Source organism: Apiospora aurea (assembly GCF_038362705.1).
Source record: "Apiospora aurea strain CBS 24483 chromosome Unknown utg000008l_segment0_segment0, whole genome shotgun sequence".
Lineage (NCBI taxonomy): Eukaryota > Fungi > Ascomycota > Sordariomycetes > Amphisphaeriales > Apiosporaceae > Apiospora > Apiospora aurea.
In genome coordinates, this window is record NW_027117395.1 from 4,112,045 (window position 1) to 4,139,245 (window position 27,201).

The following is a 27,201-nucleotide window of genomic DNA, read 5'->3' on the forward strand; positions in this document are numbered from 1 at the left end:
ACCAGAAAACTGGCCGACGTGAGAGGGTACGGTACTTGTGGTTTGAAAGCCACAGGTAGCCTGGGGAATTAGGTCGGAGGCTATGCCCGGATATGATCACCAGTAAGCAGCCCGGTCTGTCACCAGGCTGGGCCCCTGTCAAAAGGCAGAGGGCTCAACACGGAGCACAGGAGGAACCCCCCTGACGTTCTCCTCTCAATGACCTGTGCTTTCCTCCCTTGTCGGCATGAATGATCGCTGCTGGCTTTCCATTACAGTGTTGTGTCGATCTCGCCAACCCGCACTTCGACACGGGATGGATGACCGTTGAGTGGATCGCTGTCCGGGTTCAGGGAACTCGTAACGAGCATGGGTTCCAACGACACCAGTCGAAAATCAGACGACGACGAGCATCGGGGAATCCAGGATTAGACCAACCTGGATGCGAAACCCGGTTTCCACCTTGATTTGTGCGTGCTTGACTATCGAGCTATGCATGTATGGCACAAGGGGCCTATGTAGGTACTGCGATGGCCCATTTGTGGCACGCTATTGAGTTATGTAGTCGAATCACCTGTCCCTGGACAACACACCTTCTGGTCGACAGACATGCTCATCCACAAAGGCCGGTTCTTTGGGTCCAAGGATCGCATGGCTTGCGTGTCCGTCGAGCCTGAATACTTCAGGAAATTGGTACCTGAGCGGGAAGATGGTTTAATCTCCATAGGCGCGGGGGGCCTTATTGGTTCGAGACTCATTCCCCAATGCCAGCAAACACTCGTGCTATTTGCTTCGGGGCAACGTCTTCTACATCACCTTGGGCTCCGAGTGGATCTGGGAGGAGACGAAGTCTATCATGTCGACGAATAGGTGCCTCTGGCACGATGAGCTGCGGGGCCAGCTTGACAAAATTGTTCATCGCAGCAAGTGTGCGTCGCATCAGAGGCAGGCTTCGGGGCAAAGCGGCGCTGGTACCGGACCGTGAGTGGTCTGTTTTGGCCTTCGTTACCTCTAGGAAGGTGCTAGTGCATCCAAGGCTACCAACAAGCGTGGTGTGTCGTCAGCACCGCCATTGTCGGTGTTTGATACGAATCACCTATCCTTGTGTATGCGGATGGATGATGTCTGCAGCAGCTCACAGCAGGTTGGGCATGAAGGGGCCACTCTCGAATGAATTGCCAGAGAGACATGGATAAGTAAGTAAGTATGCACCTAGGGTCAGTCCGACTGTGATGTATCACTACTGTATGGCGACGGGTTAGTCGTGTCCGCAGTATGTCCGCAGCAGGCGACTTTTGCAGTTCCGCTTGCAGAGTTTTTGCAAAGGTAGGGTCTGAGTGGCTATGGGGGTGTGTGTCGAGAAAAGTCGCATGTTGCTTGGTAATGCAGGCAGGAAACGGCACACCAGACTTGAGTGCCAAAAGTAGCCGCCTGCATCCTTGTTTTCCGATCGCAAGTAGGTAGACTTCGGATGGGAGGGCAACCGAGAAACGACAAATCTTGGACTTGGGGTTGGTGGATTCATGTCTGCTGCACCGTCAGCGACAGCGAAGATACCACATGGGATGACAGGGTATGCACGTAGTCGTAGAGAGGTAGGTAAATAAACCAATATATCGTTTTGGCCAGCATCACCGAAGACATGATAGGCTTGCATCCCTGGGCAAAGATAATGCACTCCAAATGGGCACTCCAAATGGGCCCTCATAGGTACATTTTGTCAACAAACACAATCGGGAAGGAGCCTGAGAGTGGCAGGTATTGACGACTTGAGGGATCTTGGTACACTAAGGCAGGCTTCCCGTCCAAATACCAATGTCCAAGGCAGCGAGGAACCTATTGCTCACTGTAGCATTGGTGCCTACCATAGGTAAAGTAGGAAGGTACAATTGATACATATTTACTTTGGGCAGGTAACATCCATCAAATTGGTAGAGCGATTACTTGGTAACATGGAAGTGACACGGTAACACCTAGTTTGGATCTAGACCATTTTCGAGAGCTCCTGCCTACTTATCAACATATATCGATACAAATATGTAAAGTAGGTAGGTAGCCATCGACCTCGACCCCCTGAAGGGACAAACAAAACTACTAAACACTGCACCTGCGGGATTGTACCTACCTATGTACTTACACAACATGCTCTCCTCACTTAGTACTACATATGGTACCCAATATCACTTTTATTTCCTTTATTCTACTTGCCTATTTCCTTGCTTGTTTAAAGCAGTGTGGAATATTGTAGACGATGCCAGTCGTATCCGGCCTTTGCATACAAGGCCACATCGCTAGGATGGTCCGGTTAGCCATGTCGGATCTACATTGCGTCACGCTGGAGAAGGCTTCATGAGTAGTGTGCAGTGATGCTGTATTTCTATCTATGTTGTATATCTATCGGCCCGATCCAACCGTTGTTCTGCTTCGCTGATCACAGCTCCAAGCCGCTATTACTACTGTTGTGAGGCCGATTGTTTCTGGGGGGATGGATGAGACGAGACTTGAGTTGTGGGGGACGCGGGGCCTTGTAGCCCATGGTAAAGTTGGGACAAGTCAAGAATGAAGTCCCGGGTATCATGCCCAAGGAGAGAAAGCTTTTCCCCCTCCGGTCCCGTGGAAAAACAAAGTAAAAAGCAATGTAGCACCCACCCACGATCACCATGACCGTTATGCAGTTGGGAAATCATGATCCTCCGATACTCTTTGAACGCCAACACAAACTCCTGTGACCATGCAAAACCCGAACAATGCCTGATACTTTTGCGTACAAAATTAACCCCTGTTCGCCTTCCTTGGGTTGCCTCGAATCTTATTCGAGACGGTAATGAAAAGGGTGAAAGCCCAGTAGCAGCCCCAGAGCCCGTAAGCGGCCGCCGTGCGATTAGGATATTATAAGCAGAAGGGCACCCCGTGGGAAACATAACAAATGTGTTATAAACATTAGAGAACAACGTGACGGGAACGTGACGGGAGCGAATTCCGTATCGTGAACCGAATTAGCCAGAACCACGGGCGTTGCTCATGCGCCTTGGCTGTACTTCTGATCGGCGAGGTGACCAGAGAAGCCAGATCCGTTGAAAGACCCGGCTTCGGACATGCCGGCTCCTAATGGCGTCCGCATGCCAGGAATGCCGTGTCTGGAGTCATTGTCTGACACTCCGGCGCTGCTGTACTGCCCGGGATGAGACATGAAGTCGTTGCCTGTAGCATAGCTTGGTTGCTGGGAACCACTGCCTGGGTAGCCTGAGCCCGCGCCAATGGTGTACGCGTTGTCAATGGGCGACCCAGTACTCGATGTCGGGGTGTCCGTAGGAATACCCGCTACCCGTGGCGATGTGTTTGAGTCATGGGGGCTCGAGGATTGTAGGCCCGGCTGTGACGTAGTGTCCATCGGAGGCAAGCCGTGAGTAGACGGGTTCGGCATCGCAAAGGTGAAATTCGAGTTCTGTGGCGAGAATTGAGATTGCCCAGGGAAGCTACCAAAGTTGAAAGGTGACATGCTAGGCGACCTACCGCCAGGGAACTGAGGCGTCAGGGGGCCGTTGTTGTAGAGTGGCTGTACTCGCTGGGGGCCAGGGGGCCCCATAGGTTGCTGGCTGTCGCGGAAAGCTACTTGCATGGGATTTCCCATATGGGGAGCGCTGTGGGTAGCATATGTTGGGCTCGACGTCATGCCTCCGTGCGTAAGTGAATATGATGGCGCAGTGGCATGGAGAGTCGGGGGGAAGTTGGCATATGAGGTGCCGCCCGAAATCGGCGAAGGTGAAGGATTGCTGTATCCTGTGGATGAAGTTCTTTGCCTCTTGGCAGATCCTGCATCGCCGAGCAGGCTGTCATAAGGGACCTCCTCCTGCACGTCGCTTTTTAAATGTCTTGCGACATCGTGGTTTCGCTTCTTAACCGTGACTTGTCGTGAGTCCTTGCGTAACCGAATCCTCACTCCCTGATCACTAAAGGATCGAGTCATGAAAGTCGACTCCGCCATGCCCGGAAACGTCCGTGCGGTGTGGACCTGGAAGGGCTTCGAATGGATGTTGCAGATTGTAATCCAACTCCCATCGAATCCGGCTGTATCGATTCGGTTCTCGTTTCTGTTCTCTTCCATGGTCATCAAGGTAAACCGGATCCGGTACCAGCCCTCCTTCTTCACCGTGAGATCGGGGAAAATGAAGAAGCCGCTGTCGCGATTGTCCGTGTCTTTCAGACGATGAAGGGAAGAGACTGTCGAGCCAGCCATGTACGCGCCGATAGTCTTGGACTCTTCGTCTCGGTTGGCGTCCCTATCTCCACTGTCCTTTGGCGTCGTCTTGCCCAGTGGCTTCGTCGATGGGGCATTGTCCACCTGTTCGAGGAATGCGATTAGAATTAGGTAAGGGTCTATCACTATACGTTAGCTGAAGGTCCCGTCAAAAGCAAAGAGAGGAAATCTCATGGGGATCGGCGTACTTTGCAGGAACAAGCGATTCCGATCTTGTTCCGTGGGAACAACCAGTTCAACAATCGGGGGAGGGTCGATCGGCTTCTTGTCTGTAGGCTAGTTAGCACGTTGATGATAAAGCGTCCAGGGTGGTAGGGCTCCGTACCTTTCTCTTTTCCGAGTGCAACCTTTCCTCGTTCAGGTTCTTGCCTCACTTCGAGATGGTATCCAGAGTACAGTGGCGGACTGGAAGGAAGGGTTTGGTGGTCCATGACGGACCCAAGCTGTGGGTATGAAGGGGCCGGAGGCATCTGAGCCCATTGGGCGGGATATTGGCTGTTATCCATCTTCCGTTTTGTTGGCGAAGTCAGAATAATACCAATCGGCGCGCGAACCAGCTGGTTGGTCTACTATAGCAGGCGAGGCCGAGCACTGTACCAGACCAGGCGCTGAATTGTAGCTGCAACGAGGACTAGCTTGGAGTTGGTTAGCGTGCCGTTGCGCAGAGCGTGTTGGATAATGGCGTCCCGAAGGAATAGAAAGGCCTTTGGTTTGATGAAGGGAAAAGAAGACGGACAGAAATGGAAAGGGGAAAAAGGTACCTTTGTACCTTGCGGTTTATATAAAGGGAAAAAACCAGAACACAACTTTAATGGTAAGCTTAAGTCGCGTCTATCTCCACGTGGGATGACCCTTAGTTGGCCTCAACCAGGTCTCCGTTAGGGCGGAGGTGGTCCCGTGGTGCAGTGAGGAAGACGTGATAGGGTGAATGGTGGTGACTGAGAGGTTATTTCAGCTGCAAGCTCGGGAGAAATCCTCGCTTTCCAGATCAGAATCAAACTCTAATCGCGAAAAAAAGGAACAACGGAGAAAACACCGCCGCCGGTTGTGCCCTAAAAAGTCCACAGGTCAGAAAGAGCCCTATGTGAAGAGAAGAAGGCGGAGGAAGAAGCAGGTAGAACGAATCGCGAAACAGGGATCTCGTCGTTGTTGCAAGGAAAGGCCGGAGAGGAAGAGTCGACCTACTGCTTTCGATGTCGCAAAAAGGCGCTGGACCAAGAAGGTACGAGTTTATCCTGGTGCTGTTTCCCCCACTTGCCAGTTGTAATGCTCAACTGGCCGGTGTACTCAGAAAAGGTGTGTAGTGTAGGTGCAAGACAGGTAGGCCAAGGTAGCTTGCAGGTAGAGAAACCTGGGATGTTCGACTCGATGGTTTTCGTCTTTTCTCGTCTTCAACCAGGTCGGGCGACTACCAACTGTTCTCGGAGCCACTGAAGCAATGCGCAAAGAGGATGCTGGGTCGATGTTCAATCGCTGTGAGGTGAAGCGGGCAACAATGCAACCAACAAGGTCCGACGCGAAGGTGTGTTCCTCGCTCTTGGGTTGTTCAAGGCTGGTCCAACTCTCAGTAGCCTCCAAGATACTCTCGAGCTTGTGAACACACAAACAGAACTCGTGACGGCCGTGGCAGATAGTGGCGGCCCAAGGATGGCTGGTACTTCCAGATACCACTTCGCGAGGTGACCAGGTGGTGAAGGAAGTAAAGTTCGAGATGCTTGGTGGTAACAGCTGCCGACTAGGTACAGGTAGGTGGCTATCTTGGTGTTGGTGAAGGCCGGGGTATGTCGAGGGGCAAAGAAGACTGCGGTATGAGGAGGTGGTCGAGTCAACCGTGGTCCAGGTATCCTTGGGGCTTGAAGTCGAGTCGCTGCTACTATATAAAGTAGGCAGTGACAAGCTTTGAGTTGACCGTGGAATGGATTTGGGCGTGAAGTACCAAAGATGAAGCTGGCAGAAAAAGTACGCTCCTCGGCGCAAGACAGAGGTTGCAAATGACGAAGGAATTGAGTTGATTGCCGACAGGGGGGTGTGCCGCGTCGAGAAGCAGTGGTGGAGTGTGAACAGAAAGCAGAGCACGGAATGCGACAATCGTGGACCCGATGGGCTCCTGTTCAGCAAATATGTAGACTAGGTCGGACAGGACTGCGGCAGGTACACTCGGTGAGAGAGAGGGGAGAGGGAGAGAAGACCTTGAGGCGTGGATCGTGTGGATGGAGGGGGTGGCCATATAACTTCTAATCGAGTCGAGTCGGGAGGCAGTCAAAAGAGAGAGTCGAGCCCAGTGTGGGGAGTGCTTCCGGGCTTGCACTGCTCGTAGGGGCTAGGCTGGATACAGGCGGGAGCTGTCAGTGGCTAAGAATAAGGACTGACCCTGAACTGGACATGCCGCGAAGGCTTGATAGCGGGTTCGATGATCCAGTACTTATAACGGATTTGCATATGATGGTCGTCTGTCCAGGAGGAGTGTGGGGTTGACCATTGGGATGAGATTCGGGAGATTTAGACTGGGGCTAGGGTGTCGATGATTTCCCTGGATCATTGAATGCAACTGTACTTGGGGGGCCGTTGCACTATCTCTCGTCTCCGTAAGTAATTCTGGAGCTGTCTGCTCACTGTGATAGTCGCTAATTTGGGAGCGAAAAGAGAGGGCACTGAGGCAGTACTAGTAGCTGTCAGTCAGCGAGTTCCATCACCGCAGTATTGATGAAGGCCCCCACTGCTCTTCTTCTTGCGTGGGGGAACGAACCACCCACCGGAGGGGATGTCAGTTCATCAAAATAAGGAGGGTCGGTCGTGTGTACGGATAGACATGTACTTACACGCCCGTTCGTCAGCGCCGCCGTCTGCTGCTGGTGGATAAGCAGGCCTCTAGTCGCAGGCGACGTCTGGTCTACCGTCTCGTACACGCCCAGGAGGCTCATGGACCGGTGGTGGCCGTACTAGCGTAGCTCCCGCGGATCGTCGACGGAGAGCATCAAAACGAGGGAAGAAACTGTCCAACGGCGCTGAACCTTGTCAAGCTCCTTCGAGAAGATTTCCACGACCAAGCATGGGCCGTTTCTTCTGGAAGACTTATCTATGTCCGCTTATTACGACCACAGATGACCGTCCAAAGGATACGACCGTTACGCTTGTGATGTGCGCTAGTGGATGACTAAGTTGGCTACAGACTCCGAGATGGGATGGGATGGAGAGAGAGAGCAACGGCGGCGGTGGTATGTCTGTTCGTGGCTGGTGGATGGGCCTACCTACCTGTAAGGACGATGGACCGATGCGGAATTGCGCCTCGGGGAACAGGGCAAAAAGCAGTCACTTCGGTAAGCGAGAAACGGGTGTAAAACGAAGACTGCCGCAAGCGACTGTGAGAGCCTGCCTTGTGGTGGTGAACTGGCCAGAGAGAAAGCTGTCGCGCGGCTTGTCGAGAGATGGACTCGGCACTGCAGGAGTCTGTCCCTGGAGATGAACAGGTCTAGGACGTGTACATTCAAGTGCCCGTCAGCAAAGAGAGGCAATAAGCCAATCATGAAGATCTACAAGCTGGGGAAGTATTTCGGTCATGGTTCCCGCACTAACACGCAGGTCACTCTACCTCGAAGACCAGACGAAGTCCCGCAGCATTGCGACCTAGAGCAGGGTGCCAATTGACGCAGATGGGCGCAGCACACCCCATCTACTGTATACAACAACATGCCTGCGAGGGAAGGCAGGTAGTACCGATACTTTTGCGAGCTGGCATGGTGGCCCACGGGAATACTTGGGGGTATGGTACTCGAACGGTGGTGACCGGGGTCCTACTTCCTGGTGAAGCAGGGGGGGCTTGTATCGCTGGATGCGCGTGCAGGGGCTGCGAAAATCAACAGGGCATGCCTGGCTCCCAGTTGTCTGTGCGGTTCAACGGGGGTTAGTGAAGTCGCAGCCATTGTTGCCGCAAGGCTCAGACCACCTTTACCCAGGTTAATCTGCCAAAACCCCGTGAGCCAGCCATGAGACACGTACAAGCAGGCAACGAGGTCTGAATGGTATTGTGTCGACTCGCCGTGCCCGCATCTTTGCATCGAGTCAGTTCCATGGGTCGGGGCTGGAAGGCCTGACTACCCGAGCTGAGATGGGGTATTAGCCAAGGAGGAAGCATCTGTTTGCGGGAAAGCAAGATCAAACGAACGCGTTGCTAGGAGTGTTCATATTCTCGAGCTGGACCATGGCACCTACATGCAAACGGGCATTAATGCAAGGCTGGAAAGGTACCGAAGAAACCTTATTGTTGCTTCCTGGTAGAATACTCCCACACACACACAGACACACCAGACGCTCAGGCTGTTCACCCTCGTCTGCTTGTAGGTACTTGGAGTTGAGTGTTTGCATCCTGGCCTAATCCCGCCAGTTATTCAAGCATAAAACCCAAGCTCCATAAATGCACAGACATCTCTCGACTTGAGTTTATTCACCCAATATGCAATGCGAAACGAAACGCATTGATGGCTGACTGATTGAGAAACCCGGCGGCGCCTGCAGACGAATAGCTTTCCTTCCCATCCGGGCTGAAGTCCTCTTAATTGTTGCCAGAAACTCAGGGAATGGCGTTCTCCCTCACGAACAGCACAACCTTACACACAGTAGGTACCTGCTACAGCAAGAGAGCCTCGTAAGGCCCCCAAAGAGATAGCAGAGAAAGCGCCCCACCGACGACATTGAACGATACCACGTAGCAATTACAGGTAGTGGACTACCTGGCCTTCACAGTTGTACTTACAGTAGCGTGCAATCCAATACGTACTTGACGTGTAGGACAGCAAATAGTCAAATCAGTGCAGCGCAGTGGTGGAGTGCGCTCTAAAATTGTACCTAACACGACAAGGACCTTTGAGTCTTAACGGACGACTTCAAGTCGCTAAGCGCGGCCAGACAGGAAGCCCCGGCTCGTCGTCGCCGTTTGACCGCTACTGGGCAGGCCGGATGGCTCCAGCCATGTAACCTACACCGGGTTTAATTCTTTACAGCTGGTTTTGGAATCAGATGTTGTCGTTGATTGACCCTATCTGTCTGTCCCGTCCGTCCAGCATTGGGGCCAGCCGCCGCATGCAGACACCTCAGTCTCCAAGTGCGCGTGTCTAAAATTGGTACTGGCGTGCAGCAGCACCTCCAGTCTGGAAGCGATGCCGAGAGGCTAGAGGGCAAAGCCGACCGGGATGTGTTGGAAATTGTCCGCCCGCCTTAGTGCCAATTGAGTGGCCCCCTGGGAAAGGCCTGGTGATCGAAATCCAGCATCAAGTTTTCCCCCTTCTGTTCCGTCTCTTCCTCTTCATTTTCTGCATGCATTCCTTATCCTGTCCACTGACGACATAAATAACAGTTCACCTTGCCCGATCGCTACGAAGGCGACGTAGACCTCAGCATCGATCCTTTGGCCAGCACACCCCGAGGTCTGGGAACCCCATGTTGTCTACCTCATATCACAGTGCATACTTGGGCACGTTCGTCACGTAAGTCGGTGTGGGATATCGTACCAGACCGAAGATCTTCTACATCATCCATTGCCTTCAACCTTGTCACGTTCATCTTGGTCGTCTTTGGCCTTGACAGGTGGGAGATGCCGGCTAAAAGGAAGTTCAAATAAAAGTTGGTTTTGATGGGATGACAGCTCGGGGCCAGCTCGGCAGCTAGGCCGAAGTTCTAGAGTGGGTTTTAGAAGCTTCTCCTGCTCTCCCGTCCCATTTTCAATTTCAATGACGGCTGGCCTGGCCTGGCCCAAGGCACCCAAACTCAATTTTCTTCTCGTGTCTATGGCAAACCTGGCTTGTCTGTCCGACATCAAATTCAATGTAGGGACACCCCGGCGGTGCAAGTGCTAGTTATACACATGAATGAGTACATTGATGTACCCCGGCAGACTTGCGCCGCCATGGACTCGTCGCGACCGCGTGTAGGGCAAACATCCTTCAGTCTTCTTTTCTTTGCGTTGCTTCTACTGCCTGCGATGACCCGCTGCCAACCCGGCCAATTTATTCCCCTTGGGGTTTGACACGACTTGGCTGCAGGCGAGACGAAACAAGGGCCGGCCTGTATGATGATCATTTGGGCGGGGGTGTTCGGCGGCGGCGGGCGCTGGGGGCTGCGATCAGGGGTCCATGCCAGGCGGCCTGCATTTTTCGCTGCAGCCCAGTCGCTGCCGCCAGCATCTGCTGGGTTCCTCGAGGTTGGCTAACATTGCATTTTACGGAACTTTCGTACATGCAACAAGGTGCACCCCAGCATCATTGCCATCAACCTTGATTGAAGTTCAATATGTCTTCGAAGGGCAGCAGGAGGGCAATGCACCACGTATTGAACTGACATACATACTTCCTACTTGCAAAGAAGGGCCGGATGAACTGTTTGGCATACGGAGACCACCAACGGAACAAGACGAAGAAGGATGGGGTTCTGGAAGTTGACATCATTTGGTGAAGTCTACGCAGCTGAAGCAGATACCAGTTGCCTACCTGCATCAGTAATAGCATGAAACTACTCCGTACAGCACGCAGTATCTTGGTTGCCTGTTGGCCATATCGCAATCAAGGATCTCAAATCGGGCCATTGATGTTAGTCGAGATGGATGGGTGCCGACCAAGTCCAAGTCGTCAACTTTTAATTTCGACACTGCAACCGGATCTTGGTTCATCCCTAATTGACATGTAGCATTGATGGTGCATTGATCGCGGCCTCTCCCACACAGACAGTGTCCTCCGTTTGTGCGATAGTTCCATCAAGCAAAGCGGCATGGGCATGGGCATCCCATCACACGCGACTCGCTTGCTCCAACGTCAATCAATGTCTTACACCGATGCCTGGCAGCCTGGCCCATTGGGTTGTGACGTGCTACTGATATACCCGTTATCGCTAGGGATATTTGAGTCAGATGAATCATGCTTCTTCTTCAACAGTTGCCGGCCATCTCTTCATTTTACATCTGGCCACCGGCAAACGAAAAACCTGGTCTGGATGCGTCGTCTCTAACCCCATTAAGTAAGAGGCAACGGGCGTTGAGATGAAGAGGCGCCACAGTGGCCGTCTAGCGCGTGACCATCATTTAACAGGCAAAGTCGGCAGTTGTGTGTGCCGTCTGGCTAATGGCGGCAGTGAGAATGAAAGGTGGAAAAAATGCGTATCAAAACCTGATCAGTCAGGCTTCATTCCACTTGGCTCTCCGAGATGTAATAAATCGAGCCCAGATCTGAATCATCAAAGCTCTTCTCTTAGATACGATGGATATCTCCATACATAATCCTTTTGCTGAATGCATGCACATGCACACTGAGCGCTACAGGTGACAGGAGTCCATACTCGACGTCCGGAACCTGGACGAATGGGCACAATGACAGGCACAACTAGGAGCACAACTAGGACAAGCGCAGTTAAACTGGGCAGATTTGCACCTGGTTCAGGGACTTGCTGCATATGCGGGATACAAGTCCCGAGCGGCCGCCAGGGCTGCTCGGAACGAAAAGAGAAGAGGGTAAAGAAAGACAAGGACAGAAAAAGATGCGGCATGGGTATGCGCTCTCGGTCTGCCTCTTCAACACCACACCCTTTCGGATCCTGGTGCTGAATGAGATGGGATGATCGCCAACCCCCTCGACTGGGCACAAGGCAGGAAACCCTCCAAGCTCCTTGCATACCTGCCCAAATTAGGCCTTCTCCACAGCTTCAAGCAACCCGTTTCGGGAAATGTGCAGGGCCGATCTTGTTCGTTTTTCCTGTTTCTATCGTGAAGCTGCGGACGAATTCAGACGGTAACCCCACGTGTGAGGGGGAGTTAAAGTACACATGATGCGGGGCTTCACGTCAGTCTCTTCGGCGACAGCTCAAGCACTGGGATGCATATGCGCACACGTACCTATGTATGCATCCTGCTGCTGTGCTGGGACGTCATGAGTGAGTGCAAAGCTTCTGGCTACAATCCCCCGAGAGATATCACATACGTTGGATCCAAGGGTCAATTCTGGCGAGAAGTGCCCCTGCCGCCGCCATGCCCCCAGGCGTCGCTCAGCAGGTGCCCTACGGCCTTGACTGAGGTTTATCTCGCCTGATAATAACAGCTTGATTTGTAAACCTATGTAGTAATAATAAGAATAATACTTTGCGGTAGCATTGCCATCATCACCAGACTTTGAACACTCCATCATGATTAATCGTACTTGGAGTACCGTATTCTCTTAGAAAATTCGTCGCTTGTACCACTTTTCTTTGAGCCTTTGCAGAGCTCTTATTGGCTGGAAAGCTTCGCTTCTCGGTTTTACTGGGTATGGTCACTTTTTAACTGACTACCCCACGAACGTTGACCAATCAGCGCTCCCAAATAAAAGTGGTGCGAGCAACGAATTTACTGAGAGAATACAGTAGTACAATCTTCTTTCTCCAGCTGACCTGGCCTGACGGGACCTTAAGCTCATGCTCATGCTGGCCCAACTCGCTAATCGTCGCTGACAGCAGCCACTAACAGCCCTGGACGGGCCCTGGAGCCAGTGGGCAGTGGGGGGTTGCAGCCACTGACCGCTCAGCCTGCTGCCGTTACTTAATTGCCAACTTAATTGCCAAGGGACGCTCCCGACCGTCCAATGTCGGCGCTAGCGGTTTCACAAAGTGCGCAAAGACAAGACGAAAACAACAACCGCGTCAGCCATGCCAAGATGCTTGCAATGGGACCGTCGACAACGGCTTTCCATACGTTCCAGTCCACGTCAAATGCGACGTCCCCTTCTCCTTCATCAAATCGATCTTGATTCCTGATACCACCCGATCGAAGCTCCCTCACACCCTCACCGATTCGATTGGCACGCCAAAATCGGCGGGAACGGCATTCTCCCGCCTACCATCATCTCCGCCGCCTGTTTCATTAGGCCCATAGAGCGACCCTCATCGTCCCTCGTCCCTAGCCTAGCGGCCCGACGTGGACCGGCACCTCAAGTCTGCAGCATGCATGTTAGCAGAATGCCCGTTGTCTTCTGGCCTCAATCTACAGTCATGTTCCCATCCGTGACTGGCTGGTCCCCGGACCATCAACCATTCTTCCGTCTTTGCGCCCTGCGGTCCAGGCCCCATACATACAGCTTTTTCTTGACTCGCCTAAGCCCGGACGCCGCCTGGGCTCCTCGAATTGAAATGCACACTCGTGCGCTCACTCTACGTAAGCATTTCTTTGGAGCCTGAAATTCGTATTTTTTTTCAGCTTACGAACGGTGGCTCAATTGGCTGGCAAGAAACAGTCATTACCAGAGGTTCTTTGGATCCGATTTGACACCCCGCCCTGCATTCTTTCACAGCTGCAGGTTCCCGTCTGGCACATTACACAGCATGTTATTCCCCGAGAAGGGCGGTGACATGGACCGAATCGGCTCACGCCCCCAGCTTCATGCGATTTACATGATTTCTCTAGCTTTTCAGCGTGCAATCATACATTCCCGCATGCAAAAGTTCAGACTTTCACGACGACGCATTAGGTCTGCCTGTCCTATTTCACCATTCTCTGGCGAACTTTTGGAATCATTATCTCAAGTGAAGAGACGGTCAAACGATCGTACCAAGTGTCTGGCATTGACGCAATGCTCGCTAGAGGTTCTTACCCATTCGTGTTTTTCCGTATTTGATATTCTTCGGCCCCCTTCAACGTCATGTCGCTTGCATCTGTAACTGTCCACGACAGCCTGTGTCCCTTACCTCGTCCTGCCTGTTCATTGCTCAGTGCCCCGGAAGCATATATGATATGCATCAACTGTCATGGTACAGTTCTTTCACAATTGGCAAAGCGGCATTGCCTTGGCTGTATTAAATGGCAGTGGCGATGGCCAGCTAGTGCTATCGGTCACAATGCGTCTTCTCACACCCGCACCTTGTCAGCGCCGCATTAACGGTGGTAAGCAGTGGTGCATGAAGGCAAGATGACGCTTTGATGGTGAGAGTATATCAACCTTATTATGGTCAAAGCGGAAGAAGCTGTCAGTCGTGCTGTGTGCTCCTTGTTGCTGGTCATATGCAAGTCACCCGCTCTGATGCTAAATGCATCCGCTGATAGGCTCAGGGTTCCGGTTCGTCTCTCCCCCTACCTACTCGTCCCTGGTCAGGGACGGAATTGGAACCAGCCGCCCAAGCCGCGTTCTTAGCTTTCCCGTTTGCTTGCCAGGCGCCCTTCCCGAACTTTGTTTGCTTGTCAATCGCTGTTGGAGTAGGCACGAAGGCTGGATGAAGATCATGCTGACCGTTATCTGGCTGTGTCGCGGCAAAGCTCCGGCACTAACGCGTATGATTGTCGCGAAACCAAACCGCTGTTGCTTTTTTTTATGCCGGAGACACTTACCTTGATTCGGACCGTAGCCTGCCGTGACATTCAACATCCATTACGAAACCCGGCTCGGAGGTTTGGCTGCTCTCCCCGACTACCAGCTCCATTTGGCTCTGTGGCAGAGCGTGATACGCGGAACGACGCCACTCCCCGGCTGTGCACGAACCGCGCAATGTCTGTAACTTGACAAGAGTCGTGTTTTCAAACACAGGCATTCACTTGTTCCAATTTGGCCTGTGCCGGATGAAGCATCCAGCTCCAGACTCATGGGTAAGATGCACTCATGGGAAAGTTGGCGGAGAGCCAGCTCCTGCCCCGCGAACCAAACAGCTCGTCATTTTGATCAGGAGCTATAACGGCCATATGTTATGGCCATTATTCGTCGCACCATCGCAAAGACCATTCTTACAAGCCCAATTATCGTAACCTTTGTCGCTACCCTGACTGGTGACCTGGCAGCATCCGCATTTTCCAAACAAGAAATTGCGACCTTGGCATTCCAGCCATATCGTCATCCTGTCCCCTCGCTAGACTACGCTGGCATCCTTGATGAGTATGCAGAAAATGGCGCCTGCTATAGGTGGCGCTGCGACTGCAGCTTGGTGTCTATCAATTGTGCTCCGGGTTAGTACCCGACATTGTGCGGTGTGCGTTGTTTCGGCTCCCTGTCATCGCGTCGAGGCCAGTGTACCGCTACAACACCACATGTGCTTTGCGATAGCCGGCCACTCAGACCCAGTGGTGTCTTAAGAGCATTTCCCACTTGGAGTTTCTCATTGCTCATATGCCTTGTCAAGCGAGAACTGCCAATCATATGATCCTACATAGTGTGTTGTCTAAATAGTGTTGTGATGTGCCGCCAACCGAGTGGCGATCTGCCCTGTACTGATACTCGAGAATTTGATTGAATGAGCTTGAATTGCGGCACTGGCCGCCAGTTCTTGTGCTGCCATTTCGGAATCGTCGTTGAAGTTCTCGAAGCGGGACAGGTATAGCAACGTCAAACATACGTGAGGAGAGAGTTGGTAACCTCGAGGTGCGATGACCATGCGACTCTGGGACTTTAAGCAGTCACAGGGCTTGCCATAGGCCAGATTTGTATACAGGTAATGATCATGATTACTTGGGGACGAAGTGCTTAGGATCTTTGACAACATCCACGGGTGCTTGCAGCCGAAAAGCTCGAATAGAGCCATCTGCCTCCCCCACATGCACATTCAACTGCCGTCCCGCCTCCTTGCCGGGAGTAATCGGGATACATGGCCTGACACTTGGGAGCGATGCTGCCTCGCTCTGATAAGAGAAAGAATTGAGCGGCAATGAAGACATCACCTAATCGAGATCTGAGTAATCTATCTGGATGTCCTTGTTTGGAGACGTGCGCGGAATGACGTTTGTTCTTTGCTGGACTGTAAAGTTAAGTCAGTCTGCCAGCCCCCCGAGGGAGAAAGATGCGGGATTAGGTCTTGGCTGTCGTCCCCTTTCTCTTGCGACCGCGTATATTTGCCTACGATCTTGCGGTGAACTGAAGACAGCGCATTGTAGAGGATCAATCGCATGATTATCGATATGGCGTTGACAAAGCACTATTCCCGTTTTGGACCACAAGGCAGTCAAATATATCTCAGCTATAGGGTTGCAATGTTTCCTTCTGTTCTGCCCGGACACATGGCCCTCCACCTTCTTCCCCTCTTGGTTCGTGAGCATCCATCTTTTCGTCTTTCCTCCCCCTTAACTGTCTGTATGGGATGCAAGGACGTGGAGCTCGCTCGGCTCGGCGGTAGATCGATCGTCGGAGGGGGCGGTCTCGGGGGTGGCTGGCGGCACTCCGTCGGTCGATTGGCAGCAACGGTATGGACGCCTATGGAGACGTGTCATCCTTGCGGGAGCGGCTCATTACATATTCTTCGTTGCGCACGTCTTGAATCTCGGTCGATCAACTTCCATAAGCTCTGGTCGGCAGCGGCACGCTCGCGGAAAGAGACGCGTCTCTTTTCATCGGTCTCGGATCGCCTTGCGGTGAAGGGAGTGCGGTCGACCGTACTGTGCGGTGCTGTCTCGGCGTAGCAATACTTTCTTCGTCTGTTGTTTCGCTCAATCGTTGTCGTTGTGGCCGATCCACGGCATGAGGCTCAGTCGACCCCCCGGCAAACACCAAGTGCCAATGGCCGTGAACAATAGTTGAATTAGGATGGACAGTCAGTAGAAGCGTGCGGGGGAATAGCCTAATTTCTATCTACAGAAATCTGCCTGTCTTTCCTGTTGGCAGCTCTATGCGGTGGTAGTAAGCAGCGTACACGTCGCTATGAGGCAGGACACTACTGCAGCCCTTACCATCCGTTCTTTCTTCCTGGCTTCCCATCTCGTCCCCAATGACAATCGGATCTCGGTTCGCTACTGACTGATATCGCAACGCCCTTCAGCCTACCCCCTTTTTCCTTCAAAGTTATATGACTCGGCATATTGGGTATCTCCTGCGCCCCCCTTTAAAGCACCGTCCTCCTTCGTCTCTTCTCTCCTGAGGCGAACGAACAGGCGGCCATGGCTGCTGCAATGTGGATGCCGATCTGTGCCGCGTAACACTGCCCAGACGCGGATATTGCCTGGGTGAAAGTCTAGGGCTCACACAGTCCAGTGGTTCGTTTCGTCGTAGGCCCTCTTCGTGTTTGGCTGGACCCAAAGTGTGCCCAAGTTTGGTTCACTCTTTTAGCCCGGTCTGTCTCACTACTACCGAACCAACAGTAAACCGCACAGGCAGATACCCACTCGCCCCCCTTCGAGAGATCTATGCATGTCCACGTATGTAGCGACGGGCGCCTCCAATGTTTGGATGGGGTCGATCTAGCAATCATCATGGGTCGGTTGCTGTTTTAGGGGTGCACTATGTGTCCATAGATTACCGGTTCGTATCTAGCAAGAGGTACACTGTGCTACTTACTACACGCGGACTTGGCGGAACAACATGGATCATCGAGTTCTCCTGTAATGCCTGTCTGTATTCCACTGGGTACATCGGCAATGGGGTCGCTCCCCAATTGGCAGTGGTTGACCCGGGCCCGTACCTGGAGCTAGAAACCGGTGCGCCCTGAAGATCGGGGACAGTGGCATTTGCGGCTCTTGAGAGATCAGACGAAAACCCCTGGCGTAGCAACATTATAGAAACTATAAATTGAAAGCACGGATCAACTATAGTGCCTTGTGAGGACAGTATAGGACACAAGGGAATTTGGGGTACATTCTGGCCTTTCCCTTCCACCTGTGCTCCCTATTGCCTCATTTCCGACACCAAACCCTGAAGTTCAAAGGTCTTCGTAAAAGCACTTGGACGTTACCTATGTTGTTCATCAGGAGTCAACTACATCTTAGACCGGGTAGGTGCTACAGGTTCTCATCGCCCAGCAGCACCACCCCACACTCCATTATGTAGATATTGACACATCTGCTACTTCATGCTCATTCTTAACACGATGCCGAGACCACTTGTAGACTTTTCAAGCAGTCCTACAGTTTTCCGGGTCGAAACTGCCAAAGTCAACTGCCAAAGTCAACTGTCAAAGATGGCTCTCGTTACCCTATGTAAGAAGATGTGGATAGGCTGAAAGACCCGAAGACCCGGAGACTATGCAGATCCTGAGGTGGCCCTGGATTAACTTAAGTATTTACATATGAGGATGGTCAGCCATAGCGTTCCAGTATGCAAAGCCGTCTTGCGTTAATAAAAGGTCGAAAAGGATCACCGTACCCTCGTCGGAATTTTTTCTCTTGCTTATTGTTTCATACCGGGCACCTGAGCAGGAACCAAAGACCCGTAAAGATGAAATGACCGTCGAAATACACTGGTCATGTATCCCCTGCGTCTATATCAGCACGATGAACCCCTGAGGGTATGCCACCCAAACACTCGATTGAGCTGGACTGTCCACACTTGAATGTGCACGTGCAGCAATACTCCTAAAGATAGTTCTTTACAATGGAATCAAATCATATCTTGGCATACCCGGTGGTGTCTGTAGTGTTGCAACGGTTTAAGGGGCGGCAAGATGTTCCAAACAAGCGTCTGACTATAGTGATTTACCACCATGCAGAAGCCATCTCAGTCTCGCTCAGATGCGCACATGAGGAATTTACAATTAGGGCTGGATTCAGTTCAATAGGCTATCGATCAAAAGAAACCGAGCGCGGTCGTGTATCCTTGGAGGCCAAGTACTCTGCCACCTAAGCTCTCTGTGGGGACATAAGTTTTATAGTCACTTCTCGCCATCATGTTTGTCGTGGCAGGCAGTCTTGAAGTTGTTGGACAGGAATAGGGGAGTTCTGGTGTGACTTTGCCACTCGGCAGCTCTGGCAGGTCCTATAGCCTCTCTCATGAGCCCAAGTTTTGTGACAAGCCATACATATGCCCTTCTTCGGCTTGCTAAGAGCTCGTTCGCTTTTCTTTCGACCCTTTTTAGTCTCCTCAGCGCAAGCCTCACAGGACGCATCATTGTCGTTGCCTTCCAGAACCGAATGACATCTTGAAGAGGACTCGCTGGCCTTAGTACCTGCGATGCGCCTGTACCACAACCGGTCTTTCTTGCTGCATTTATGGTAGCGAGATCTGCCTTCAACACAAAGTCTCCCGCCGCGTCTGGTGCACACTTTCATCGCGACCCTGTCCTCATATAATCGGCGGTTGTACGCGCGTTTGCAGTTGTTGCAGTAACAGCCTGATCTTTTGACGGCAACCTGGCCACATAGGCTGCATAATAGCCCTTCGGTGCCGTCCGAGGGGGCGCTGGACATTGTCTGGACTGAGAGTTGGTCTGGAGGGGTTTCTGGCATGATGGTTCCAATGATGTGTTTCTCTTATAGATGGTTCTGACAGTCAATCGTTGACTAGCATCCTAATATATCTATGAACAGTCCTACTAACACGTGGCATGTGCCAAATTAATAAAACATACAAGGGATAATGCGATAAAGGGCATACAACGTCTTTCACGCCCCGGCTGACTTCATCGTTCAGTCTCATCCTGGCACAAAGCATTGTATGAATAAAGGGGCTCAGCCTGGTAATACTACAGACACTGCTTTAACCGGCTTCTAGGACTCAACTACCTGGGTCTCGAGTGGTATCAATGCCAAACACAATTCTTCTGGCACCCCTATATTGCCAAATCCTCCTTTTATGATGCAGCAACCTTATACAAAGATGGTCGGGCTTTAGCAGCCGGGGTCGGACACGTGAAACTCCGGCTTTCCTGCGCATGTTTTCGCGCCACGAGAAGTAACGGAGATAGGCGGGGTAGGCAGGGTAGATGGAAACTGCGCTGCGGAACCGTGGCCAGATGGCGGCGTACTCGGACGAGAGAAGGCCAGCCTGAAGGCCCGGAGTGGCCGGAATGTACGGCGCGTTCATCTCATCAATGGGGGCCGGGAACCTTGACGGCTAAGCAGGGCTTTCCGTGGGCGATGGAAGAACTGGAGCAGGTCATTGGTACCTCGTGGCCGTTTCATCCGACCTCGATGGCTATTTCAGTCGGATTCCACTGCAGCCTAAGAAGATCCAATTGAAGAAAGACTAGGTAAGTAAGTAGGTACCTAACCTGGCACTACCTAAATTTCAGATACACTCAGATATACATGCCTACCTAATGGCCTTGAACGCCCTCACGTACAACCAGGAAACCATCGGTTCCTCCAAAGCCCTCACCTAGCATTGGCACCTAATGTCTTGACCCGTCCTTATTTGCTTGAATCCTGAGAAGACCAGACTACTTAACCGACGGTCCAAGTTAGGACAGCGTGTCTACTCATTTGCCACCCCCCATCTTCCTACCTACCTAGTTAAGTATGTAGTGGTTAGCGCCCCCATTGCACTGGCCGTCCTCCGTTTGAAACCTCGGAGAACAAGAATCGCCAATCCCTGGCCACATTCTGCGGCCCAAAGAAGTCAAGGCCATGGACCCCCGGCAGCGCATGGCCCTGAATGCACCTACGAGGCGCTGGAAAATGGTCAGTCGATATCCGAAGATCACAAACTTCCTCGAGAGGGCTACTGAACAGAGGTAGCTGGAATCCCTCAGGAGCAAGTGTCCGGCTCAAATACCTCGTGCTATGTCGGTTCCTTCACAAAAGATTACGCCGACATGCTCAGCACCGACCAGTACAATCTGCCAATCTACCAGCCGACCGGAAATGGAAACGCCATCATGTCAAACTGCACCTCGAAACCCCTCGAGCTTGCCATCAAGAATGGCGATGTTATTCGCGGTGTGATTAGGAATTCGGCCGTGCATCAAGATGGGCTTACCAATGGTATTACTCTTCCTTCTTCCGTCGCCCAGCAAGCCCTTATCCGCAGGGTCTACGCCGATGCTGGGCTAAGCCTCGCTCATACGGCTTACATCGAAGCCCATGGCACTGGCACTCCAGCTGGCGACCCCATTGAGGCGGAGGCCCTGGGAAAGACCTTGGGAAAGGCAAGGCAGCGCGGCGACCCGGCATACCTCGGATCGATCAAGTCCAATGTGGGACATCTTGAGTGTGGAGCTGGCTTGGCGCAAATGATCAAAGCAGTCAAGATGCTTGAGCATGGCAAGATCCCCGCTTCCCTTCACTACGAGAAGCCCAATCCTAATATACCCATGGACGAGTGGAACCTTCGAGTACCTACAGAGCTACCCCCTGGCCCGGTGCTGGTATTCGGCGGATTAGCATCATCTCTTTTGGCTTTGGAGGTACCAACGCCCATGTCATCACCGACGACGCTTGTAGCTACATGAAGGCGAACCAGCTGGCCGGCAACCACGATTTCCAGGCTGCTGCTGAGTCGTCTCCTGCGGCCTCGCATGATTCTGGTATGTCCCTCGGTGAAGTTATTAATCCCATGATGCTGGATAACTCCACGGTCGGGCGGGAAGCAGAGCCCGCCAGAAAGACCTCATCGACCCCTAGTCTTCTCCCTTTGAGCTCTAATGATCTGGAGGGCATAGACCGCACACGCAAAGCGTTTTTTTAAATATCTTAGTTCGAAGCTTGGTGAGCTCAAGGGCAGGCAGACGTCAGATGTCTTTAGCAGACTTGTATGCACACTTACTGCTCGACGAAGTCGACTGCCGTGGAATTCCTTCGTCGTCGCCTCTTCTCTCGAGGGGACCATCAGTACCCTTGAGGGTCCAATTCTAAAGCCGGTGCTTTCCCCGGACAGCGAGAAAACACCACCACTTGTCTTTGTTTTCATTGGCCAGGGTGCTCACAATGGGACGAGAACTTCTTCACACCCCAGTCTTCCAAGAAAGGGTTTGTGAGGCGGACAGTTACTTCAAAAGTCTAGGCGCATCTAGGTCTCTCGAAGGTAAGTGGTGTCCACGGCATTATTATAATTACCTGATGGATACTGATCTAAAATGCAGCTGAGTTACAGCATGATTCGGAAAACAGTCGGCTCGGACTTGCTCACATAAGTCAGCCTGCATGCACTGCGTTACAAGTAGCCTTGATTGATCTTTTGCATCAATGGAACATATTTCCTGATGCCGTGATAGGCCATTCGAGCGGCAAGATCGCCGCTGCCTATGCTAAGAAGGCCATCACGCGTCAAGATGCCTGGGCAATCGCATACCATAGGGGGCGCTTGGCAAGCCACGTAGGAATTGCCGGAGCAATGATGGCTACTGGTCTGGGATATTATGACGCAGCTGCCTACATCGACCGCCACGTCCCCGGGTCAGGTAGTCATCGGATGTGCCAATAGCCCACAAAGCACGACAATCTCAGGAAACGCAGAAGCCATCGACAAGTTGGAAACCATAATCAAAGGGGACGGTCACTTCGCTCGCAAACTGGAAAAGGTTGATGTTGCTTATCATTCGGAGCACATGCGAGTCATCGCCGAAACCCACCGCGAAGCTTTGGTCCACATTCCACCATTAATACCTGAGGACCCAAGAGGGATTAAGATGTATTCTTCTTTGCACTCAAAAGTTGTCAGCAGTGATATGCTAGGGCCAGACTATTGGGTAGACAATATGACGAGCCCAGTCAACTTCTTGGGTGGCATGCAAGCCTTGGTGAAGAGCCCAGTCATCGCCAAGAATCGACGTCGAAATAACCAGAAGGGCCCTCGAGATTGGGCCTCATGGTGCACTGCACGGCCCACTACGTCAGATATTCGCTTGTGGGTCCGATAACTCAGCATCGGTAAAGGAGTTGAACTACCAATCGATCTTGGAAAGGGGCAAGAGTGCGACGGAAACAAGTCTGACTCTCGGTGGCAAGCTGTTTGAAATGGGCTACCCCATTGACGTTGAGGCCGTGAACGGGCCTACAGCCAGTGCTGGCACCCCTTTCCTGGTTGACCTCCCCCTTTTAGCTGGAACCATAGTTTGAAATATTGGTATGAGTCGCATATGTCCCGAGCTCATCGGTTCAGGAAACACCCGCGCACCGATCTCCTCGGCTACCAGACACTAGACATGCTGGACTATGAGCCTAGGTTTCGCAATTTTCTGCGGGGGGCGAGGTGCCTTGGATGCGGGAACACAAAATCCACGGGACGACCCTGTACCCCGCAACGGGCATGGTGGTCATGGCAATCGAGGCCATGCGCTAAAAGGCGGACCCGGCTCGAGAGATATAGGGATACGAGCTGCGGGACACCGTGATTGGCAAGGCTCTCATAGTGCCCGAAGTTGACGATGAAGGCGGCGTGGAGACGATGTTGACCGTGAGCCCGTCCCAAAACGCGTCCGCTTGGCAGGAGTGCCATATGTACTCCCTCAGGGACGCATGGGAGCGCAATTTCTCCGGCCGGATGCGCATACGGTACAAGTCGAGCCGGAATTCAGCCTTCGCGAGCGAGGACGAGATCCTGGCCGCCAAGTACAGGAAGGGACACGAGCGCATCACCAAAGAGTACTCGCGTTACCAAAAGCCTCGGCAGTTCTACAGCAACCTGGAATCAATCGGATATCAATACGGCCCGGTACTCCAAGGGCTCGTTAGCATCGAAAAAGGCGATTACCAGTCCGTATGCACCATCAAGATCCCGGACACCAAAAACACGATGGGGCATAACTTCGAATATCCTCATGTGATCCATCCGGCCACATTGGACAGCGTTGTTCAAATGAGCTTCCTTTCCATCTTGGCCGTCAACAAGGACATGTCTGTTGCCGTGGTGCCATTAAGCATTGGGCGCGTGTACGTGTCTGCTGGTATGCCTACCGAACCAGGTATCGAGTTTCCCGGCTTCTCGTGTGCTCATAAGACTGAGTCGGGCAAGCGCAAGGGTCTGCTGGTGATGGGCCAAGATACGCAGTGGAGCAAGCCACTTGTCATTATGGAGGACATTCAAGCCACGGATCTTCCCTCGCCGTCTGATACCCAGAAATTCCCAAAGCTGGTATCAGCTTTCCACTGGGAGCTAGATGCGACCTTACTGAACTCGAGCCAAATCAAGAAGTTGTGCCAAGACAGGTGTGACAGTCGAGGGACACTTGATAAAGCCTTTCCCATCGACCTGGACCTTGAGAGAGCATGCTTGATCATAATCAGGCGAACCATAGCAGAGATCCGACCTGAAGAGTCTGCCGCGTTTGTCGGACGTTTCAAGCTCTATTGGGATTACATGAATCAATGTCATGAAAAGGGCTTGCTGGACCAACTCTGGCACCGAATTCCGGCATTGAATAGAGGCTTGGACATGAACATGGATGCCGAGACCGAGGAAGAATTCCTGTCACGCGTGTCGCGCACTACGGCAGACGGGGCGGCCTCGTGGAGCATGGAAGACATCTGCCTCGAATTTTCAGGGGGGAAGTGGGACCTCACGAGGTTCTCATGAAAGACAACCTTCTCTACGACTTCTACCAAGAAGGAATGAGCGCAGAGAAAGGTGCGGAATCGGCCTACTACGTGGACTTGATGGTTCACAAGAATCCAAACATGAAGATCTTGGAGGTGGGCGCCGGTACCGCCGGCACCAGACTAGGATTGCTCCAACTTCTTGGCAGTACAGACGGCACATCTCCGCGGCTTGGCAACTACACATTTACCGACATGAGCCCGGGTTATTTCGAGAAGACCCGGCAGAAGCTTGCGCCGTGGTCGTCGTTCTTGCAGTTTGCCGTGCTGGATATCGAAAAGAGCCCCGACGCGTTGCAGTTCAAGCCATACTCGTACGACTTGGTCCTTGCTTTTAATGTGCTCCATGCCACCAGATACATCAAACGGACGCTGGCAGATGCTCGAAAGCTCCTGAAGGCCGGTGGAATATTAATACTGACAGAAATCACGAACCCTGCCCAGAAGATGCGTTATCATATGACGGTGGGATCGTATGAAGGGTGGTGGTACGGTGAGTAAATACCACATTCTTGAAAGCCTTTTCTATTCAGTCAGTACTAGCGGCGTATCGTGGGATAGGAGAAGAGGACGGCCGCCACGGCGGTCCTACACTGTCACTAAGCGAATGGGACGATGCGATGAAGTCAACTGGCTTCACTGGAGTGGACTTCGACTTTGGAGATTACCCGACTAAGCGTGACCTCAGCACTTCGTTGATCGTAACTACTGCCCGTCAGGATTCAGGTGAACCTATCACTCCCGAGGTCCTGACGATCCTACCTAACCAGCACGATGAGGAGGTGCTGTCCCTCACGGACCAACTAGGCGAGCCCCTAGGGAACCGGGACGGCAAGGTTCTGGTGCGGCAACTACACGAGACGACCGACCTTGAGCTGAAGAATTGCTCCTCCTTTGTTTTGCTCGACGCTTCCAAGCAGGAAGGATGCCTTCCGAGCATCTCAAAGCAAGACTGGGAAGCCCTGCAGCACATCATCCTGTCCTCGCGTGACACCATCTACGTAACGCGTGGGGGCGCGGTCGAGTGCCAGAATCCGTCCGCGAGTCTCATGACCGGGCTGGCGAGAGCCATTCGCTCCGAGAATTTCGATGGCCGCCTTTCGACGCTCGATCTCGACTACGAATCGCCGGTAGACACACAGGGAACGGTCTCTGCCGTCCACAAAGTGTCCATCAAGGCTTGCAATGCCAAAAACGGGGAACAGTTCGATTGGGAGGTAGCTGTTCGCAAGGGCTTGCCTAAGATACCGCGCGTCGTGGTAGGTAAGGAGATGAATGAAGTCATAGCAGAATTGAACGGACCGCCTGCACCACGCGAAATGCCGTTCCATCAGGAGGGGCGGCCCTTGACGCTGACGATCGGGAAGCCCGGGCGACTCGACACCCTCCATTTCCGGGAAGACCCGAGGACCGCCGCACAGGTTCCCCTGGGCGAGACCGAGGTTGAGATCGAAGTCAAGGCGGTGGGCCTCAACTTTAAGGACATCATGGTGGCCATGGGTCACCCGGAGGAACCCGCCCTTGGTCTGGATTGCAGTGGCATTGTCCGCCGCGTCGGCCGTGGCGTCACACAGGTGGACGTGGGCCATGCTGTGATGACCTGTAAGGTGGGTACTCTTGGGAACAGGGTTTGGGCCGAGGAATCCATGGTCCAGCCTGTACCTCAGGGCATGGACCTGGTCACGGCAGCTTCTCTACCGCTTGTCTATAGCACCGCCCATTATGCTCTCTCTCATATCGCGCGCCTACGACGAGGAGAAACCGTCCTGATACATGGCGCAGCGGGCGGTGTAGGGCAGGCTTCTATCATGCTAGCACAACACATCGGCGCGCAGGCCTTTGTGACGGTATCCTCAGAGGAGAAGAAACAGCTTCTTATCAGAGAATATGGGATTGCCGAACAGAACATATTCGATAGCCGAGATACCCAATTCGCATCGGGAGTCTTGCGCATGGCCAAGGGCAGGGGAGTAGATGTGGTGCTGAACTCGCTGGCGGGCGAGCCACTGCAACTGTCCTGGCACTGCATCGCACGCTTTGGTCGATTCGTCGAGTTGGGTAGAGATGAACATCGTGGGCAACACCGGGCTCGATATGAAGCCCTTTGCGCGGAACGTGTCCTTCTGCGGGGTCGATATACTTGATCTGCTCGACTATGACCCGGCGACGGCGTCTCGCATGTTCTCCGAGGTTCGGGACCTACTGCAGCAGAAGTTTATTCAGCCGGTCCATCCTATCACCGACTTGGATCTGCACGAGAACATACCGATCACCTCTTTGGCACGGAAAGTCGCCACGCGGTCCAAGGCGGTACCCGAAGCGGCAAAGCGCCAGGGTGGCGATGTATCTACCAACGGCGGAACCAGCGGCGATAACATGCTTGATGTTTGATGTCGTCTGTCTGGGGCGATCTCACAATATCTTTCATTTGTTGGTTTCTTGTTTTTCACCTTTATGTTAGCTGCTATCTATCTCCTGGATATTGCCTGTACATTCTTACTACTGGGAGTATCCTGCGAAAGCATGGGTCAACTTTGTAGTACTGGAGCCCGTCATGCGTTGCAGGTACGAAAGTATCTGCCGAGGACATTGTCACAGGGGTCCATGCACAACACCTATGTGTTCCGACCTGGTACGCGAACCCAGAGCTCTCTGGTCGCATGCACCTTGTTGGCAATGAGTTTGACGGGCCCGCAGGTTGGTGCGCCCATGCCCATGCGCCCTTTGAGCACATTGATGGCATGTTGGGAATACGTATGTGTGTATTAGGCACAGATCAGGAAGGCGGTATTGGTCTTGTGTT

General features: G+C 52.7%; 2 protein-coding genes across 2 annotated transcripts; one reads left to right on the forward strand and one right to left on the reverse strand.

Moving 5' to 3' along the window:
- Positions 1–2,998: 2,998 nt before the first annotated feature.
- Positions 2,999–4,668, reverse strand: PG986_012741 (developmental regulator; the record flags this gene model as incomplete). Its single annotated transcript, XM_066848963.1, has 3 exons — positions 2,999–4,356; positions 4,426–4,506; positions 4,563–4,668. 3 exons carry the CDS (start codon positions 4,666–4,668, stop codon positions 2,999–3,001), a joined length of 1,545 nt encoding a protein of 514 aa, XP_066695659.1.
- A 16,012-nt stretch (positions 4,669–20,680) lies between these two features.
- Positions 20,681–26,789, forward strand: PG986_012742 (polyketide synthase; the record flags this gene model as incomplete). The annotated part of the gene is made up of 9 exons (XM_066848964.1): positions 20,681–21,271; positions 21,328–21,391; positions 22,079–22,264; positions 22,311–22,714; positions 23,173–24,011; positions 24,090–24,272; positions 24,347–24,891; positions 24,960–26,377; positions 26,499–26,789. 9 exons carry the CDS (start codon positions 20,681–20,683, stop codon positions 26,787–26,789), a joined length of 4,521 nt encoding a protein of 1,506 aa, XP_066695660.1.
- Between the last annotated feature and the right edge of the window lie 412 nt (positions 26,790–27,201).